Source organism: Anabrus simplex, chromosome 7 (genome assembly GCF_040414725.1).
Source record: "Anabrus simplex isolate iqAnaSimp1 chromosome 7, ASM4041472v1, whole genome shotgun sequence".
Taxonomy (NCBI): domain Eukaryota; kingdom Metazoa; phylum Arthropoda; class Insecta; order Orthoptera; family Tettigoniidae; genus Anabrus; species Anabrus simplex.
In genome coordinates, this window is record NC_090271.1 from 343853296 (window position 1) to 343876113 (window position 22818).

At 41.0% G+C, this 22818-nt stretch overlaps 1 protein-coding gene across 1 annotated transcript in view; it reads right to left on the reverse strand.

The window, feature by feature from the left end:
- Positions 1-22818, reverse strand: part of LOC136877839 (muscle, skeletal receptor tyrosine-protein kinase) — a 243009-nt gene that overhangs the window by 54271 nt on the left and 165920 nt on the right. The window contains exon 5 of the mRNA XM_067152039.2: positions 21994-22165. Within this exon, the coding sequence (XP_067008140.1) occupies positions 21994-22165 (172 nt within the window). The remainder of the gene's footprint in view (positions 1-21993; positions 22166-22818) is intronic.

Sequence of the window (22818 nt, forward strand, 5' to 3'; positions counted from 1 at the left end):
AGCAAGTGGTCGTGCGGTTAGGGGCGCGTAGCTATGAGCTTGCATTCCGAAGATAGTGGGTTCGAGCCCCACGTCGGCAGCCCTGAAGATGCTTTTGCGTGCTTTCCCGTTTTCACACCAGACAAATGCTGGGGTTGTACATTAATTAAGGATATGGCCCTTTCCTATCCCACTGTCTGTGTCGGTGCGACGTAAAGCAAATTGAAACTCACCAATAGATTTCCCAAGAAAGATTTGCTTTATTCTGCCTGACGGGCACGCAGCCTAAATGACGTCAGAGCGCCGAGTGTAGCGAAGTTAGCTACCATCCCAGCATTAGCCTTGCAGGAGAAGTCGGAAACCACTTCGACGATGGCTGACGTAGGAATCGAACCTCCGCGGTGGCAGCTGAGGCATATGTAACGATCACGGGAGGGCAGCACCTCCGAGTACTTCAGTCCAGTGTGGCGAGTATTATATACAAAACTGTTGAAGTGGGAAAAACCACCGACAGGGATACTTTCCTTCTCCCAACTGTGTATTCATCAATTCACTTCTCAGTGCAAACAAATAGGGCGGAAATAGTACTGTGCTAATAGAGTCCGTCAGTCGCGTGCTGCGCGCACATTCGCAGTCATTACAACATTGCTTGCGAACTTCGAACGGCAGTCCAAAGACAGGGTGAAAGATAAAGTTGAGAGGAAGGAGTATAGATTACTAAAGTTGGGAAGGATGAAGGCAATAACATTGTTGCTAGTAACCACTGCGAATGGTCAACATGTAGGATATGAGCCATGTAAACGTTGTGTTTCCATCTTCTACCTCACACTCAACAAATCTACGTTCATTTGCGAATGTTTCGGCAATAGATTCGTGTATTTATTTCAAAAAACGAGTTATTGTTGGCGCAGATGACGGTGGAATAAATGTTGCCGATATTTTTACTAAAACACTTTATCCTTTCTGATAATTCCCTTGCTTGGAGAAATAACAGCACAGTATATCCAAGACTTGCTCTCCTAGCGAAGAAAATATTGTCTATTTCAGCCTCCAATGCGACGAGTGAAAGAAATTTCAGTTCAGCTGGTAACTTTATTAGTGACAAAAGGAGCTCACTTAACCACGATAACGGTCTCTCTACTAAAACAGGTTGATCTCACAGTTTGGTGTCCAACAGTCTTCTTGTTCGCCAACCCGCTAAACGTCGAACGAACTGGGTCCTTTACAACCCTCAGTTGCGCCTCCTGACTGTCGACCAGGAGTCGCCTAGCTTCCACCTACCTACGCCAGACTCGCTGCTTTCAACTTCCCTATTCGACCTCGCACGTCACTCCTAGCCATGCACGATATTCTCCGACCCATAGTCACACAGTATCGCTCATCCATCGTGTGGCCGCCGTGTTCTTCAGATATCAACCCTATGGCCGTCATAACCCACCAAGCACTCTCACCACCGAGGGGCGGACAACTTTATTTTGAAGTAATTGAAGTAATTTGAACAATTCTCCCTGCAATTACACTTATTTTCATTGCTCTTCGTATGTATCAGTGCAAGGGGACGTGTTACTCGAGGTGTTTGCCTCAGAGTCAGCTCTAAAACTTACTTCGCTGTCTATATTTAGTTTATTTTCGGAACAATTAAGGGCTCTTAAACTTCTTTTCTTGTCACTTTGTGAACCTGGTTTTCGGGTGACTCGCAGTAAAATAGTGTCAGGAGTGTCCGAGGACATGTTCGGCTCGCCAGGTGCAGGTCTTTTGATTTGACACCTGTAGGCGACCTGCGCGTCGTGATCAGCATGAAATGATCATGAAGACAACACATACACCCAGCCCCCGTGCCGCAGAAATTAACCAATGATGGTTAACATTCCCGACCCTGCCGGGAATCGAACCCGGGACCCCTCTGACCAAAGGCCAGCAAGCTAACCATTTATCCATGAAGCCGGACATCGACGTGCAATAAGAATACCGTTTGATAGCTGGACAACGCTGCTTGATTACTGAGTATTTAGTGCTGCAGTAATATTGTTAAGTAACGGAATTTCGAGACTGATATGCTGCGGCTAGTTGGCCGTGCGGTTAGGGGCGCGCACCTGTGAGCCTACATTCAGGAGATAGTTGGTTCGAACTCCACAGTCGGCAGCCTGAATGTGGTTTTCCGTGGTTTCCCATTTTCACACCAGTCTGATGCTGGAGCTGTACCTTAATTAAGGCCACGCCTACAGCCGCTTCCTTCCCACTCCTAGACCTTTTCTACCCCATCGTCGCCATAAGACCTATCTGTTTCGGTACGACGTAAATAAATAAATAAAGGTTTAACTCTATTCAACAAGTGCACATTGTTATAATCGATCAGTATCGAGTGAACTATCATATCCTATCATCAGATCTTCGACGGGTGGTGCTAAGCGAGCAGCAGCGAACAGGCGAGCAGAGATATTTCTCTCCTGCTCAAGATGTAAGTATACTTTATATTTAGAGTACTTTCAAGAATTGCTGCTAATTCATAAGTGATGCATTTCTATACGTTTTAGACGTAAGCTGGTTTGTCGATTGATTATAGTCCTCATTAGAGGAACAGAATGTTATTCACTTACCGTCACGAAATCAGCTCATAAGATGTGTGGTAAGAGAGGTAGCGAACCCGTATGTCTGAAGAAATCATCGCGTGGCTCGTAGTAGTCTTCTTGGCAGACTCAAGAGATCTGTTGCTACTTTTTGATGGATTTTCACAGGCAGAGTCTCTGCTGAGAAATGACATTCAGATGACACATACAACTTGTGGATGTGGCAGTCATTCTGTCCAAGTGAGCAAAGTACCTTACTCGTCACTTCCATAGAACCCTGTTGAGTGACGCCAGCTGATAGTGAAGCCGTTGAGGATCCAATGGACCTCTGGGTTGAGGACTACGTATGCGATCTTCTTCTAACAGCGCAATCATCTGAGGAGCCAACCGGTCACGATGCTACAACCCAGATGCGCTGTTCACCCGAAGACCTGCAGATGCGTAGTCAGCGCGATGAATGCTCTCGGCCGTTATTGTCTGCTTCCTCGACCGGGGTTGCTGTCTCATCATCAGCAAGCTCTTCAGTTGTTCCTACCTAGACTGAGTTAATTCCAATCAGCGTTCAAATACACGTAACAATTCCTCACCTGGCCGGAAATCGAACCCGGAACCTCTGCGTAAGAAGGCTCCTCGCTACCCCTACATGGTAGCGTTGACTGAATTCATGTGTCTTAGCGAATATAAAATTCTTGCAGATACTATAATTGCTTAAGAATCACATTTAAAAATTCCGGCTAGGTTGGGGATTTTATTCGCGTCCGATTAATTCTTCTGGTTTGCGGATTGCGTGTTTGTGTTAGTACCAACACTCAGACAACACAGTGCACTACCAACCACCACAACATCATATAGAGTTGGTGTCAGAATGGGCATACGACCCCACAGAAGTGGGAAAAGCAGTAGAAGAACATTTAAAATAGAAAGGTGTAAGCTTAATAATTGGCGGTCCTGGTGGAAGAGTGGCAGAGCTTGCCTCAATCGTCATGGCGGGGAGATGCCAGCTGCCTTGGATTGTTTATCTGAGCTGTAAGAATAGTCTGGAGAGGGGCAAGTGGGCCATTGCGCGATGAGAGACGCTTTCTAAAACTGTTTGGAATAATAGAGAGGGCCTTGGATCGCTTGACATCATCCCTTTCTTCGCCGCTCGTTAAGCAGTGGGCCTGGACTTGTGGGAGAGATTTACAAATTAATAATGAGGGCCAAGATATTCTTTCGATTCTGGTTTCTAAGCTTTGCGGAAACTACTCTTAAAAATGCTAATCCAAGCGAATAAAATTACTTCTTCCTTCCTTCCTTCCTTCCTTTCTTTCTTTCTTTCTTTCTCTTTCTTTCTTTCTTTCTTTTTTTCTTTCTTAATTCGTTTACTGTCCAGGGTTGGCAATCCGTGAGGGACCCCACCTGTACCGCCTCAAGGACAGTGTCCTGGAACGTGAGACATTGGAAGGTGGGGATAGAACTGAAAAGGATGACCAGGCGGCCTCACCTGCTATGCTGAACAGGGGCCTTGTAGGGGGGTGAGAAGATTGGAAGGACGTGGCCGTGGTACCGTCGCAGCATTTGCCTAGAGAACAAGTGGGAAACCACGGAAAAGCACTTCGAGGTTGGCTGAGGAGGGAATCGAACCCCTTCTACTTGCGAGGCTGAGTGGACCCCGTTCCAACCCTCGAACCACTTTTCAAATCTGCAAATAAAATGACATGCATATTGTTCAAGATACGTGTATTTTCTTCATTTCATGTTATTGTATGTCGAATTTCATAAGTGAAACTTCTTCGGTACTGCCCTTACTTCGACTGCCGTACTTGGGTGATTTTCGATAAACGAGGGGAAGATTTGGGAGTAAGGAGACGAGATGTTCGACTACGTGGTATGTTTCAGTATGGTCAGCGGAGCTTTTGCAGGTAGAGTATTAAAAAAAGGTGGAATTCAAGTGGACAAATTGGGGCAAATTATCGTTTATAGAAAGAGGAGTTTTGGATTGAAATACTTTATCAAGAGAGATGTTCGATAGAAGTAGTAAACAATTGATGGGGAATGTGCCAGTAAATCTACCGACATGAGGCTGATGGGCCAGGGGCGTGTAAACTATGTTATTATCGCTAAGTCGTTTCTTAGCTTTTTAACAGTTGCTCAATGGTTGTGAATACATTGCTCACCTACTTCTTGTAAACTACATCAGCTTTTCATGAATAAGTGAGGTAAGAATTAAGGAAAGAAAACGCGCCTGTGATAGAGAATGACGGAAGTGTCCAAGTTGTGTTGTAATATGTTCAAAATCTGAACACAGATATGTCCGTTCAAAGATAACTACTTTCTTTTTGACCCCTAAGGGTAAGTTCCTGAGAGCCTAGAAAGTAAACGGTAGCTATTAAGAGACACGTAATAGTTTCATTGCGTTCTTCCATAGCTCTTTCATGCTGCTCTCTTAAACAAAACTGATTTGGCCTATTTCTGCAGATAAGTGAACCTTTCTTTAGGTTTTGTGTCTTTTATCTGCTTTATAATGTTATGATGCGTGCTCCATACGGAAAATAAAAGGCAGGGATAAGTGAGTACTGAGCAAATGTCGTCTTCAAAGAAAGAGTTACCTTTGCTGGATCTCTCATGAAATGGTAACGAAAAGAAAGGAGCCTTAAGTGGTTTTCAATTCAACTCTTCCAACTACTTTCTGAAATCCCTGTACCGCAGTCCGTACTAACAGCACTTCTGCCAGTGGGATGTGAGTTTCCAATTTACATTCATCTAGGCTAGTTTGCTGCGTACTGGAAGACTCACCTCTAGCGCAAGATAAAATTCACTTCATACACTACTGACTTTGATTATGAAAACTGAACAGCAATACCGATGATAATTCGCACAACTTCGTCATCTTACTACGCGACGGCCCAACTTGCAGTGGGGGCTGGGAGCCAGCGCGCGGATTTACCTGGGAAAGTTAAACGAAATTATAATATCGCATACAAATTCTAAATCAATAGATACATTAGCTATTTACAATTTGAACTGCAACTGGACACGACTCGCCTACACCGGAGTGAGCCAGGCTCGAACCTGCATAGTTAGGGTGAGAAGGCCGGTGCCTCAACCGTCTGAGCCACTCAGCCCGGCTGTAAAAGCGATCTCACCAAATGAGGAGCACGAAGCAGAAGAAGAAGAACAAATCCTGATGTGGAACGGGTTTTTGTGCGAACTTCCTGTATTAAAGATTGCGAGTAGAATTTCGCGGCAGTATGTTGGCTTTTGCCATAAATCTTGCAGTGCATTCATCAACATGATAATAATTTCTTTTGAGGGCTAAACTGTGGAACATTTGCATGTTGCAAAAGCGATCACAATTGTGGGAATCTTGAATAGGCTTACAGAACTTAATGCGATGCGGCAAATGGGAAGGACAGTGATGGAACCAGCTAGAGGGACGTGGTGCTGGTAAAACCAGATGAGCTCTATAAAGAAATCGAAGTAATAGATGCTATTAGTGATCACGAAGCTGTTTTTTTGTAGTTAAAAATAAGTGTGATAGAAAGGAAGGTCTTAAAAGTAGAACTATTAAGCAGTACCATATGGCTGATAAAGCAGGCATGAGGTAGTTTCTAAAAAGTAAATATGGTCCATGCAAAACGGCAAATAAAATTGTAAACATATTCTGGTATGGGTTTAAAACAATTCTTGAGCAATGTGAAAATAGGTTTGTACCTTTAAAGTTGGTAAGGAATGGTAACGACCCACCTTATTATAACAGATACGTAAAGAGACCAAGAAAAGGTGCAGATTGTAAAGAAATGGAGTTAGAAATGGCTGTGCAGGTAATAAGAAATTGAATCTAGCAAAAAAGTCTGCTAAGGATAACAAGATGACAAGCGTAATTGGCGCTCATACAAATTTTAGTGATAAGTTGAAGGGTATTCATAGGTTATATAAGGCAGAAACAGGTTCCAAGAAAGACATTCCGGGAATAATTAATGAACAAGGAGAGTGTGTATGCGGTGATCTTCAAAATGCAGAAGTATTCAGTCAGCAGTATGTAACATACATACATACATACATTATCATTATAGACTGTTATGCCTTTCAGCGTTCAGTCTGCAAGCCTCTGAGAATTTACTAAACGTCGCCACAATCCTCGATTTGCAACTAGTGTTGTGGCCTCATTTAGTTCTATACCTCTTATCCTTAAATCGTTAGAAACCGAGTCTAACCATCGTCGTATTGGTCTCCCTCTACTTCTCTTACCCTCCATAACAGAGTCCATTATTCTCCTAGGTAACCTATCCTACTCCATTCGTCTCACATGACCCCACCACCGAAGCCGGTTTATGCGTACAGCTTCATCCATCGAGTTCATTCCCAAATTAGCCTTTATCTCCTCATTCCGAGTACCCTCCTGCCATTGTTCCCTCCTGTTTGTACCAGCAATCATTCTTGCTACTTTCATGTCTGTTACTTCTAACTTATGAATAAGATATCCTGAGTCCACCCAGCTTTCGCTCCCGTACAGCAAAGTTGGTCTGAAAACAGACCGATGTAAAGATAGTTTCGTCTGGGAGTTGACTTCCTCCTTACAGAATACTGCTGATCGCAACTGCGAGCTCACTGCATTAGCTTTACTACACCTTGATTCAATCTCACTTACTATATTACCATCCTGGGAGAACACACAACCTAAATACTTGAAATTATCAACCTGTTCTAGCTTTGTATCACCAATCTGACATTCAATTCTGTTGAATTTCTTACCTACTGACATCAATTTAGTCTTTGAGAGGCTAATTTTCATACCATACTCGTTGCACCTATTTTTAAGTTCCAAGATATTAGACTGCAGGCTTTCGGCACAGTCTGCCATTAAGACCAAGTCGTCAGCATAGGCCAAACTGCTTACTACATTTCCACCTAACTGAATCCCTTCCTGCCATTTTATACCTTTCAGCAGATGATCCATGTAAACTATGAACAGCAAAGGTGAAAGATTACAGCCTTGTCTAACTCCTGTAAGTACCCTGAACCAAGAACTCATTCTACCATCAATTCTCACTGAAGCCCAATTGTCAACATAAATGCTTTTGATTGATTTTAATAATCTACCTTTAATTCCATAGTCCCCCAGTATGGCGAACATATTTTCCCTCGGTACTCTGTCATATGCTTTCTCTAGATCTACGAAACATAAACACAACTGCCTATTCCTCTCGTAGCATTTTTCAGTTACCTGGCGCATACTGAAAATCTGATCCTGACAGCCTCTCTGTGGTCTGAAACCACACTGGTTTTCATCCAACTTCCTCTCAACGACTGCTCGCACCCTCCCTTCCAAGATGCCAGTGAATACTTTGCCTGGTATACTAATCAATGAGATACCTCGATAGTTGTTGCAATCCTTCCTGTTTCCTTGCTTGTAGATAGGTGCAATTACAGCTTTTGTCCAATCTGAAAGTACCTTACCAACACTCCACGCTAATTTTACTACTCTATGAAGCCATTTCATCCCTGCCTTCCCACTATACTTCACCATTTCAGGTCTAATTTCATCTATTCCTGCTGCCTTATGACAATGGAGTTTATTTACTATCCTTTCCACTTCCTCAAGCATAATTTCACCAACATCATTTTCCTCCTCCCCATGAGCTTGGCTGTTTGCAACACCACCATGATGATTTCCTTTTACATTGAGAAGATGTTCAAAATATTCCCTCCACCTCTCCAGTGATTCCCTGGGGTCTATTATGAGTTCACCTGAATTACTCAAAACACTGTTCATTTCCTTTTCCCCTCCCTTCCTAAGATTCTTTATTACTGTCCAGAAGGTTTCCCTGCTGCTTGACCTAGCCTTTCCAGGTTATTACCAAAATCTTCCCATGACTTCTTTTTGGATTCAACAACTATTTGTTTCGCTCTGTTTCTTTCATCTACGTACCAATCCCTGTCTGCCTCGGCCCTTGTTTGGAGCCATTTCTGATAAGCCTTCTTTTTACGTTTACAGGCTGCTCTCACTTCATCATTCCACCAAGATGTTCGCCTTTTCCCATCTTTACACACAGTTGTTCCTAGGCATTCCCTTGCTGTTTCTACTACAGCATCCCTGTATGCCACCCATTCACTTTCTATATCCTGAACCTGCTTACTGTCTACTGTTCGAAACTTCACACTAATCATATCCATGTACTTCTGTCTAATTTCCTCATCCTGGAGATTTTCTACCCTTATTCGTTTGCAGACAGATTTCACTTTCTCTACCGTAGGCCTAGAGATACTTAGTTCACTACAGATCAGATAGTGGTCTGTATCATCGAAAAATCCCCGAAAAACTCTTACATTCCTAACAGATTTCCTGAATTCAAAGTCTGTTAAGATATAGTCTATTATGGATCTGTTACCCCTAGCCTCCCATGTGTAGCGGTGAATAGCCTTATGCTTGAAGAATGTATTCGTAACAGCTAAACACATACTAGCACAGAAGTCCAGCAAACGCTTCCCATTACCATTAGCTTCCATATCTTCCCCACATTTACCAATCACCCTTTCGTATCCTTCAGTTCTATTCCCAACTCTCGCATTGAAATCGCCCATTAGCACTATTCTATCCTTGCTGTTGACCCTGACCACGATGTCACTCAATGCTTCATAAAACTTGTCAACTTCATCCTCATCTGCACCCTCACATAGTGAATACACGGACACAATTCTTGTCTTAATTCCTCCCACTGACAAATCTACCCACATCATTCGCTCATTTACGTGCCTAACAGAAACTATGTTGCGTGCAATGGTATTCCTGATAAAGAGCCCTACCCCAGACTCTGCCCTTCCCTTTCTAACACCCGTCAAGTACACCTTATAATCTCCTATCTCTTCCTCATTATCTCCCCTTACCCAAATATCACTTACTCCTAGCACATCCAGATGCATCCTCTTTGTTGACTCAGCCAGTTCTACCTTCTTTCTTCCATAAGCCCCATTAATATTGATTGCTCCCCATCGAATTCCATTTCGTTCGCCAAGTTGTTTCCAAGGAGTCCCTCGCCTGTCAAATGGGAGTGGGACTCCATTACTCCCATAGGTCCGAGGCTTGCTTAAAGTGTTCTGAGCTCGGTAAATTCATGAAGCAGGATGCTGCCCTACTTACACATAGTCCAAGTGAGGATCTCTCCTCTAACGGGTTATGGACCACCGGTGAATTGTATAGTCCTAGCCGCCTGAGCACAAGGAGGGCCACGACTCAGAATATGTCCGAGATGCCCACTCCCATTCCATAGCAACTGGTATCCCGACTCTCAGGACCACTTACTAGGCCACTCAGCCGTTGCCCATGGTTCACGAACTAGGACGTGACTACAGTAACCCACAAACATGAACCATATGTATGTAGTAGTATGTAGCAGTATGTAAAGATTAAAATTTACATATGATAACAATGACATTGACAATAAGATACAAAAGTTGAAAACTAGAAAAGCGGCTGGAATTGATAAGATTTCTGGGGATATACTAAAGACAATGGGTTGGGATATAGTACCATATCTGAAGTACTTATTTGATTATTGTTTGCATGAAGGGGCTATACCAGATGAGTGGAGAGTTGCTATAGTTGCCCCTGTGTATAAAGGAAAGGGTGAAAGACATAAAGCTGAAAATTACAGGCCAGTCAGTTTGACATGCATTGTATGTAAGCTTTGGGAAGGCATTCTTTCTGATTATATTAGACATATTTGCGAAATTAATAACTGGTTCGATACAAGGCAATTCGGTTTTAGGAAAGGTTATTCCACTGAAGCTCATCTTGTAGGATTCCAGCAAGTTATAGCAGATATCTTGGATTCTGGAGGTCAAATGGACTGTATCGCGATTGACCTGTCTAAAGCATTTGATAGGGTGGATCATAGGAGACTACTGGCAAAAATGAGTGCAATTGGACTAGACAAAAGACTGACTGAATGGGTTTCTATATTTCTAGAAAATAGATCTCAGGGAATTAGAGTAGGCGAAGCTTTATCTTATCCTGTAATAGTTAAGAGGGGAATTCCTCAAGGCAGTATTATTGGACCTTTATGTTTTTTATATATATCAATGATATGTGTAAAGTGGAATCTGAGATAATGCTTTTTCCGGATGATGTTATTCTGTACAGAGTAATAAATAAGTTACAAGATTGTCAGCAACTACTCAAAATGACCTCGATAATGTTGTGAGATGGACTGTAGACAATGGTATGATGATAAACGGGGTTAAAAGTCAGGTTTTGAGTTTCACAAATAGAAAACAAGTCCTCTCAGTTTTAATTACTGCGTTGATGGGGTGAAAGTTCCTTGTGGGAATGATTGTAAGTACCTAGGTGTTAATATAAGGAAAAATATTCATTGTTGTAATCAAATAAATGGTATTGTTAATAAAGGGCACAGATCTCTGCACATGGTTATGAGGGTGTTTAGGAGTTGTAGTGAAGATATAAAGGAGAGGGCATATAAGTCTCTAGTATGATTCCAACTAGAGTTTAGTCCCAGTGTATGGGACCCTCACCAGGATTCGAGAAATGGATAAAATCCAAAGAAAAACACCTCGAATTGTTCTGGGTGATTTCCGACAAAAGAGTAGCGTTACAAAAATGTTTCAAAATTTGAGTTGGGAAGACTTGTGAGAAAGGAGACGAGCTGCTCGACTATGCGGTATGTTCCGAGCTGTCAGTGGAGAGATGGCGTTGAATGACATTAATAGACGAATAAGTTTGTGTGATGTGTTTAAATGTGGGAAGGATCACAATATGAAGATAAAGTTGGAATTCAAGAGGACAAATTGCGGCAAAATTTCATTTATAGGAAGGGGAGTTAGGGATTGGAATAACTTACTATGGGTGAAGTTCGATAAATTTATAATTTCTTTGCAACCATTTAAGAAAAGGCTAGGAAAACAACAGATAGAGAATCTGTCAACTGGGCGACTGCCCTAAATGCAGATCAGTAGTGATTGATTGATTGATTGATTGATTGATTGATTGATTGATTGATTATACCACGCCACTTTGTGTGAGCTCAAATCGAAATAATTTGCCACCGGATAGATCATTAATTAGCAGCCTTTGTCTCTCTGCTCAGCACGCGTGTACCAGTGGGGCAGATGTAAGTTATTGGCGCGTGTTGAGACTTCAGAGCTGATGAACGAAAATTATTTTGGACAAGTTGGTGGTGATTCCCCGTAGCTGTACGAGAGAAGGAGGAGTGTCCTATGTCTGCACAATATAACTTATAAGCATTTCACTCTGTCGAAATACAAAATATAACTTAGAACACTACAACAAAAGTTGACTAAAACTTAATGAACTGTGTTGACATTGAAAAGATGAATGCTTTCTTTTGAACAAACCTGTGCACTGAAGTTAGCAGGGCCTATTTGTCATTCACCGCACCAGAAACAAATGTTTTTTTGGTTTGAATAAGGAACTCAAGCCATTTCGAAGGATACACATCTATATAAATGCAATTTTAATATACTATTATTATTAATGGGAACACCGGTTACCTACATAATTCACAGTGGCATCATAAAGCAGTGCAAGGCTCTGTCTTGGCACCGTTGATTTTTAACACATACCTCGAATCTATTTTTTCTTCTGGGATAGAGGTTCTCCAGAATGCGAATTTATACAGAATCTAAATCCTTGAACAAGTGTCGAGAAAAACTGACGATTTCCACGCAGACATTCACTCCGTGGCTTAATAACAACGGTCTGACGAACTCAGGAGCCTCTATTTACACCCCGACTGGGCACGCTTCAGTGGTGATGCCATATTTAGGATTTCTCATCGATCACAAATTGACATAGTCTCCACATATGCGACTACCAGCCGTTAGCAGCTGCACTGATCGTTAATTCGACCTCTCTCCAATTACGGAACCGGATGTTTTGCTACGGCCAGTATAAGGCTAAGTATCTAGCGGACAGTGTGGTCCTGACTAAGAGACAACTTTCAGAGAACCCGGCAGAAATTGCTCCAGTCAGTGAATGCAGGTCCTTACAAACATCTGGACTCGCTCACTTAGCGCCTCTTTGCTTGGTAGGTGGCCATTGATTACGTAGAACGAGTGGCATAATACGTCCCCAAAACGTGGATTAGACTTTGGCAGTATTCATCCAGATATTCAGAACGTACTTGACACCTCATACGTCCTACTCGTGCCCTAAAGAATACCCAAATGCAATTTCGTTATGGCTGTATCCATCAGCACCTCCAAAAAATCCAAGTACCATAATCTCTATTTGTGTTGCCGACGCCAGTTTCCATGCGCTACTTGCGAACTCAAAGTATTGTCATTCGGATAGCAATTACCGCTTATTCTTACGTGAATTCTCGTTAAAAGCGACCAGTCTACCTTAATATCAGTGTTGAACTAGCGCAACTCATTCGCGTGTCTAATGACACATGACAACATTTAAGTGGCAGACTGCATTCTGGCCAGTTCGACAATGCAGCTTTCTCTGCTAATGTGGGCAAAGAAAAAGGCGTCTGATTATTTGGTTTAGGAGATGCTTGAATAGAAGAAACAAAGTACTTAAAACAATAAGTTAGTCAAGTAGTGCCGTGCGGTTAGGGGCGTGCAGCTGTGAGCTTGCATTCGGGACATAGCGGGTTCGAACTTCACTGGCGGCAGTTCTGAAGAAGGTTTTATGTGGTTTCCCATTTTGACACCAGGAAAATGCTGGGACTGTACCTTAATTGAATCCGTTACTCTCATTTCGTAATTGTCATGTTATGTGAGGAAATGAAAGCTGCAACATCCCGTAAGTGTGAAGACACTGGAAGCTTTGAGTATGGTTTGCAACTTTACAAAGGTGAAAAATGAGAGTATCCTCCTAATTCAATACAATAAATATTCCGTCATTAGATGGAGTAAACAAATTCAAACATGTTTCGGCTCGTTTGAGCCATCTTCAGTGAAAAATGAGGGGAGTTTGAAATAATTTACATAATATAAGTTGAAAAAATACTAAACAACATAATGAAGGAGCAAATGAAAAAACAAACAAAAGAGAGCCTAGACGGAAACAAAATTAGCACAGATATATAGTATTTACATCAATATGTGGAGCAAAAACCAACTCACTGCGACAAAATCCAGCGAAAAGGTGTTGATTTAAAATAATAATTGAAACTAAAAACTGTGTTAACCTAAGAAAACAAAGGAATGAAAAAACAAATGATGCAGATGGAAATGAACAATAGTAGCACATGGTGAGGTTGTGGACCTCATAGTTTACAAAATATTGTATGGTTTCCAAACTCTCCTGTCCATGGGAAGGGAATGTAGTAAAGTTTGAGTGTATTCCAGGGACCCAGAAGCTAAAACCTCGCGCTTCTTAACAGTAGTCCCACTGCCAAACATCAATATACAGAACATGATGAATTTGATATAATTGGAAGGATATGTACCGAATTAAGTGGAAATTTAAAGATCCTGGAAAACCGTGAATGACGACATATCACTGACTGAGAGACTGGTTAGAAAGGTTGTTCATTTGTAGACAGTTTCTATGGCGTGTTCGCTCAAAAGAGCGCAAGTTTCTGGTGATGTTTTTAGTAATTGAGATGGACAATATTGAAATTCAACATATTATTGTAAGGAACTTGTGCCATATTTGAAATCCCGTAAGTGAGGAACATTTAAACCAGTCTTGAAACAAGCAAATTACATGCTCAATCAAGATTTAAATTTTAGAAGCAACAAAAGCATTTCAAAGTTCTCCACGTAATTGATTATTCAGTTTTCTTATTTTCCGACAAATGTACAATTCTTGACTTACGGGGTTTTAAAAGTAACCGCTTCCTCTCGTCGCCCTGTCTGTATCGGTGCGACGCAAAGTAAAGCCAGGTATGAACTCTGACCGAGCTGGGCACAGGGGAGAAGAGCTCATAATGACGTCCCACTGCTTGGCTGAATGGTCAATGTTCAGAGGGTCCCGGCTTCGATTGCCGGACGATTGGTGGATGTTAATCCCGTCTGATTAATTCTTATGGCTCGGAGACTGGGTATTTGTGTTTTTCCTCACACTCTCCTCTTCACACCACACTACCAACCACGACAGAAACACACAATAGTGATTACATCCTACCAAATAAGTTTGGCGTCAGGAAGAGCATCCGGTCGAAAAACAGGTGCTGCACAGTTCGCAACTCCGAGCCCACAGGTCTGATGATTCTGTCAAGAAGAGCACCTTAAAATGGGGTTTAGGTAAGTGAAGCTAGCTCAGTCCTTCAGATCAGAATTAAATTCCTCCGGCAGGCAGGTAAAGCCGAGCTCACTGAGAACACGAAAACTTGGCCTCTGCACTCAAAGGAGTTTCCAAACGCACTAAATTATAGTCTTCATCCTTTGGAGAACAAGCTTTGTGTTTGCTGGCACGAGATCTAAAGATATTAGACAGTAGGATGAATCCTTGTTTTACAGGAACATCGAACAGTGTTCTGTACTACTTCCCGCCTCATAATGATTTACTAAGACGAACGTGCCCTTTACATCCAGTGACTCAAGATATATTGTAAGTTAAAAGTCAAATATTTTGCACTAGCTAGCAGTTAAAACTCGCACTAACACATCCAAGGTGCACAGTGATGCAAAGATAGGAAAGGGCTAGGAGTGGGAAGGTAGCAGCCGCGGTCTTCATTAAGCTACATTTGCCTGGTGTGAAAATGGGAAACCACGGGAAACCATGTTCAGAGGTGCCGACCGTGGGAATCGAATGCACATCTCCCGGATGCAAGCTCACAGGTGCGCGACCCTAACCGCACGGCTAACTAGGTCGGATTTTAGAATATTAATTAGAGAAAAGAGCTTAGGCCTAGTAATAAATCCGTTTATTATTATTATTATATTATTAATAAATAGAATAGGTTATTCGTAAGTCATGCGCCGTGGTATTGATATAGGCTATCGTGGCATTTGGCGTGCTAATCGAAGATACGTAAATTGTGATACCAGATGATCTCAGTCGGTATTTCACACTTGATTCAGCGCTATTTTCAATTTTGTCGAAATAATAAGAAAAGTTCCTTCGAACAAAAATAACGCTGAGGACGAACACAGCGAAGTAACTGGGATTCTTCAAGTTTATTTCTTTCTTCTAAAATTTAGTACATTTTCTTATTTAGCAGTATTTTAAAAATACGTTCTATGTCCAAAGTAAACTTAATTTTTGGCGAGTGTCATGAATCTCATCAACTGTAAACAACATAGGATTTAGTTTATTCAACCGAACGTTCATGTTATGTTATTATAAAGTACATTCAGGGGGAAAATAGGAATATGGTAACTACTTCTATAGCTGAATCTTCTCTTCCAACCTCAAGTATTGCACTGATAATCAGTTACCAGTGACTTGTAAGGGGAGGGACCCACGAGCTGTGGAGAATATCGACAATTTTTTACTTTCGCAAACTTAACAGTACACTTTTTTACTGAAGTTTGAGGAAAAGTAGTATGATTTCTCAACACGACTCACCTTATTAAACTTCAAAGGGTTGCAACATTGGTTAACTTGCTGTGACAGCACATTTAAAAAATATGATATTTAAGTATCTTTTTATTACAGTATTTACAAAACAATAACACTCCATTCCTTGTTTAAATTTTTCTCTTCTTTACCGCATACCTAGTTTCCGTACATTCAAGTTAACGTGCGCAACAGAATAGGATCGAACTTTGAAGAAGTGTCTAACATTTTTTTCTTTTAAATCGCAGCACCTTCGAGAACATGTACATTACCAGATTTGCACCATTTTGCATTATATAATGCTTATAGTCCCTGTAGAACACCTCACAATTACAAATTAATTTCATAACTTCACAATTTGGTTTCTTTAGACTACCCAAGCTTTTTTTTAAAAGTACGAATGTTTGAGAGCTTGAATCAGAAAGCTCATAGTTCAAAACGTGTCTGCATATAGACCTACCACAGATCTTGGTTTTCAATCATGCATTTGTTGTATTGTAACGGTTCAAATCCCGTTACAAGGTAATATCTGTATTTATTATTATTATTATTGCATCTGTGATATTATGATTATGATTATTATTATTATTATTATTATTATTATTATTATTATTATTATTATTATTATTAGTATTATTATGTCCGTATTATTATTTTATCTGTGAGATTACTATTATTTTGTTATAATTATTATTCAATTCCATTATGCAATGCTTGTCGCTTGCGTATTTGTAATTGAGTGTATGCATATATACGTATATGTAGATTAACATTAAATACCTGTACAGTGAGAGTTTCGATATATCAGATGTGGATGTGACGTTGTTATATTGTCCTATACTGCTGACATTTCTGCCAAGTCATCGCCACGTCATGGCTACGTCATCGTGAGCTTTTAGCAATGCGCTCAGAGACTCAGCCGCCCCAGGGGATTTCACCATTACATGCAACAGTTTGGGGCGTTGTGGGAGTATGTCATTGTTATTTCTGGAAATTACGTAGCTGTGTCAACCAACGTCTATAAAAGGTGGTTGCATGTTGTAGCGTCAGTCATTAGTTAAACGGAAGCTGAACAGTGAAGAAGTCTACGAGATGAAGAGGCCTCAGTCGGTCAGTCAACGAGTGTGAACGAGAGATGGAGAAGACTGAGTGAGCCATTAATTATTGGTCATTGAGAGAGTGAGGCTAAAGTTGGTCAGTCACTTAGTTGAAGACACGGACGCAAGGGTTTACCATGGAGTCAGAGAGGGCAACCCTGGACCTGCCATGAGGGAATACCATATTGACTTACAAAGAAGTCAGATGATATGGAGGAGAAGCAGTCACAAGGATGTGTCACCAAGTTAGGCGTGACACATCTACAGTAAACACCAGATCAAAGGAATACGTCGTAATTGCACTAAAAGTGTTGAAGGTACAGTCAAGTGAATCAGTGAGGGAAATATTTCGTATAAATTGTTAAATGTCCGGTCAAGAAGAATTCAAATTCATGCCTAGTTTCTTTCAGTTGCAATGTCATAATTTCATATTCTCATCTGTTTTATCGCAACAAGACTCACTATTTTTATATATTATTTAAAGAATTTATTTTGTTCTATCAAACGAATTCATAGTTTTATTTCAATGACAGTAAAATATCTTAACCTCAAAATTAATGGGGAAACCGAACGCCAATCTCCTTTCCCAAGAACGTATATGGTATGTTGTCAAAAGTAAGCTTATTACCCCACACTCTGTATGAAATATGACAGTACTACCACCCAACGTTAAACAAATTATTTCTGTCGTATGAAGTTAGTTTTGACAAATATTGTAACTGTTGTGTTCGGATGTTGAACTCCTGTTGCCGGACGTTGGGGGCACAACTGAATATTGAATGATCAGTGTGACTGAATTAAGGGGTGTTGTGATGTCAGCAGTTGAAGTAGAAGGTGTAGCAGAAGAGAATCTATATCCCGCAGTAGAGATATAACTACAGTTAGGTGCAGAACGTGTTCCTGCACGCGGTGATTAAACCGATACGTTCAATGTGAGCGCATGGCCCATTGCGCATGTATGAACCAAAATGGCGGCTAAGCATAGAGCCTTACTTAATATGGTGACGTCACTGTAGTGCCTGAGTACAGGCTTCAAGTTATCGAAGTGATTGAGCTTACATTACACACAGTGTACTCTACCATTCGAAAGTCTCCAGGATGTAACGTCATCATTTTAATGTTTTTGAAGTTTCCCGAAGAATGTTAATAATGTTATTGTTTTTACTACGATTTACGGTTTTCGGAGACACCGAGATGCCGTAATTTCGTCCCGCAGGAGTTATTTTACGTGCTAGTAAATCTACTGACAGGAGGCTGACGTATTTGAGCACCTTCAGAAACCAGCAGGTGGGGTCATAAGGCCATTGTTACTGTTCTCCTCTTTTGTACTCTCCTCAGGTCATTTCTTTCAGAGCGTTCCCAGGAACGAGAGAAGCAACCCTTGATACTGGAAAGAAGTCAGAAATGAACAGAAAGCTGCTCATTGACTTGGAAAAAGCTTTTGACATGATAAACTGGCAGCTAGTGTTTAAATGTATGAACAAAGTAGGAATTGACTGGTAAGATAGGAGACTCGTTAGGAAAATTTACAAGAACCAGTCTTGTGGTGAATGGATGTACAAGAATTGTAAGGGTTCTCCACTCTCACCATACGTTTTAAATATACGATACGTGTTTTAAAGGAAGGGACTGACGGATTAAAGATGAATGGAAAAAGAATCCACAGTATTAGATTTGCTGATGACATTTCCATAGCAGCAGACTCTGAAAAGGAATTAAATAGAATGTTGAACGTTCTTTGTGATGGACTGGAATATTACAAACTTAATATCAATAGTAAGAAAACCAAAATTTTAGTTGTGAGCAAAGATGACGGGATCCAAAGCAAGCATAAGAATAGGAAATTCCAAAGTAGAACAAGTGCGACATTTCTGTTACTTCGGAAGCATTAAAACTGAAGATGCACGGACGAAAAGAATAGCTCTTGTTAACAAATACCCACACGGGTTTAGTAACAAGAAAGGCTTGATGCTTGTGAGAGCCGTGAGTTTCACTGGAAGCAACTGAAATGTGGATTTGGACGAGAATGACGAGGACATGAAGAAAAAGACGTTCTAAAGGAAGTCAGCGAGCAACGGAGAAAGTCAAAACTTATAGCTTGTTTCCCGACATATAGTGAAAATCCTTGAAGGAAAAAATACTAAGAAAGAAAGGAAGAGAAACACCAACGTGTACATATCTCCACGATGTGAGAATGATGTCTTATGTATTGTTTATTCTCTCATGGAACAATTCAAAGATAAATATCTGTGTATATTTCAGTTTTAACATTCTAAAATTCAATTAATATCCTGTCCTCTTTGTAAACGTCGACCATCCTAGGAATCTCCTAAATAGCGTGATGCGCTGCCCCTCAGCTTATATACCATGTTTCGAGAAAGTCTGTTAACTAGTTTATCCATGATGTCGTCAAACAAACAAACAACAGATAAAAATTGAGCTGAATCTATTGCAGACTATAATCGTAATGCAAGATAAAAACGAAGTATGGGGCAAGCATTCAATGTGTACAGATAAAACTTATGATGTTATACGTGTAGATATTGGATATAAAATGTATATTTATACCAGGTAGTTAGGTGGAAGATTTGTGTTGAATTTATACGACTCAATTATTTACTGGTAAAGTGTAAGGCAGCAATATGTGTCCCTATCTTTGCCAGGAAAATAACTTATCATCTATCTGTCTATCTATCTATCTATCTATCTATCTATCTATCTATCTATCTATCTATCTATCTATCTATCTATCTACATGCGAGTACATTAAGTAAACAATACCACCACAACAGCAACAAAACAAATTAAATCAAACAAGCTTCTGAATCCACCTTCTATTGATAAAATTGCTGATTACGTGACATACATCACATCACTTTGTTCCCTTCACTCTACGTAAAGATTACTGTGGCGATCGCTCCTTAGTCCTTTGACAATGACGGACATAAGGGCAAGTGGCGACAGTGAGCGATCAGGCTACTTCATATATTACTTCTTTATATAAATGAAGAGAATAAGAAATAAAGGCAAATACAAAGGAATACGATACTAACGATTCTTCTTCTTCTTCTTCTTGTAATCCTGGTCATTTGTATTATTATCATTTTATTTTACAAGCCAATGGACCACGAACGATCACGCTACAACTTCATTTATTTCTCTTCGTGCGGAGTTTTCTCTGTGTCCAATACTCCTTCATGCTTCCATTGTTCATCTGTCAAGGCTCTTCCGGCCTTCTTAGTTCTTCCTGCGGCTTGAATATCTTCCAAATTCTTCAGTGTGTTCTCAACGTATTCCTTTCTTACAGCCGGTCTTCCAAGATGCTTAACCTTTCCATACCTTTCTTTGTTTCGTTATTAATCAACGCTAGTTGTCTTTTTTCTCCAGAAGTAATCAAATATCTGTTTGATAAGTCTGCGTTCATTCTGTACAGATGTCCGAGAAATGCCAGTCTCCTTTCCTTCATGGTCTCTGAGATTCTTTCCACCCTTTCTTGCTCCGAAGTTTCCATCTGCTTTCAGTTTGGACACCTCCCATCATTTTTCTAGCTTCTCCAGCTTGTAGTTCATGGACAGGCATTCTGTTTTGACCACGGTGTTGTAATATTATAATTTGGAATTCCAGGATAAACACTTCGTAGATATTTTTTTGTCAAATCGTATGCTCTCTCCATATCTGAGATGCGATCTTCCACTGTAACTTCTTTTAAGTCCATTCTCCTGTACGGTCTCACCAAGGTACTTGAACTTCTTGACCCTTTCTATCCGTCCTATCTCTGTTTCCTGGAATTTTGGTCCATCTTTGATATTCGTCATGAATTTGGTCTTTTCTGCTGAGATCCTCAGTTCTGTGTGGCTGGTGATTCTTTGCAACAGGTTAATGTGGATGGCTGCGATCTCTGGACATTCTGATAGTATAGCAAAGTCGGCAGCGAAAGCCAAACAGTTGACTTTAATCCCTCCTGATTTTCTCCGTAGACAGATCGGGAATATCCCTTCATGTTCAAGTTATGAGTTCCATCTGGGACACAGTTGAATAGGAGTGTAGATAGTCCATTGCTTTGCTTCACGCCTGTCTTGATTTCAAATGATCGTGAGAGATGCCCGAAGAATTTACGTTGGAGGTTTTCCGTTTTAGGGTCTCTTTATGATTATATGTGCCAGTTTGGTTTTGACTCCAAATTCCCTAGTGATCTTAAGCAAAGTCTCTCTGCCCACCAAATCGAAGAATTTTTGGAAGTCTATAACCGACACTACATTTTCTTACCACTCAAAATTCTGTGGCGAAGTATTGACTTCAGGTTGAATATTTGTTCGATACAGGAGGAATAATAATAATATAATTATTATTTCTTCTTTTTGTTTCGTATTGGCCGACTCTTGCAGACGGGGTGGTTTTTGACGTTTTCCCACCTCCTCTTCTTTGCCCAGAGGAGATCTTCGTGGTTTGTCCTGGAACCTCCTCCTGAAAGAGGAGTCTCTTTCTGATGTTTCCAGTTCTTGCAGATCTTTGCTTACTTCCATCAGCCACGGTGACTGCGTCCTCCTCTTGGCCAACTAACGAGAAGCTGGTAGACGTGTCCACTCGCCGGGAGGAGGCTATGGCGGTATCACTTCACGTCGCACCGGCACGGATAGGTCGTATGGCGACGGTCGGATAGGAAAGGGAATAGCCGTGGCTTTAGTCCCAACATTTGCCTGGTGTGTAAATGGGAAAGCACGGAAAGCAGTCTTCAAGGCTGTTGACAGTGGGTCGCGAATGCAAGCTCATAACTATGTGCCCGTAAGCTCCCTGTTACCCTGTTCGTGTTTCACTGTAGCACTACCTGCTGGCTTGTGTGAGAGCAACACTATTTAAATATGTCTTATTAACTCACCTTTATAAACCTTGCCGAAACAGCCTTCACCGATCTCTTGAATGAAGCACAGTTTATTTCTGGGCAGCAGAGGTACGGGTATGGAATCCGGCGAAGGGCACACCGTGTACTGTGGATTAGGGGTGTAGCGATCAGGTACCAGCAGTCCTTTACTCAAACTCAGGGGTGATGGCTGAAATTAATAATAATAATAATAATAATAATAATAATAATAATAATAATAATTTCATGGTCACAATAATCTTCTGATAAAGCGCTAACTGAAAGAATGAAGAATAGGATACCCAGAATACTGTTACATGTAGGGAAACAGAAAGTTGAAAGGAAAGGAAGAAGGGATAATAATTTGTAGAATTAATGTAATAGTATTAGCTTTAAGTATAATAATTTGTGTAGTAATAGTTAATGATTGGCTTAACGTCGCACCGATACAGACATTTCTTGTGGCGACGATGCGAGAGGCCAGGAAGGAAGCGGCCGTGGCCTTAATTAAGGTACCACCTCAGCATTTGCCTGGCGTGAAAATGGGAAAGCACGGAAAACCATCTTCAGGTCTGCCGACAATGGGATTCGAACCCACTATCCCAGAGCCGCGCACCCCTAACCGCACCGCCAACTCGTCCGGTCAAATAATTGTAAGGAGTTTAATTTAATGCATGTATCAAATAAATCCGCCTGATGCCATTTCTTGATGGACGTAGTGTCTCTCGCTAGAGGCCAAAGCAAAGTGTTGCTCAACATCCAGTAAGGAAGCTGCTGCGATACCACTTTCTGGTCAAGTGAGCAAACTACCTGTTAGTACACTTCATTATGGTGCTGCGGTTT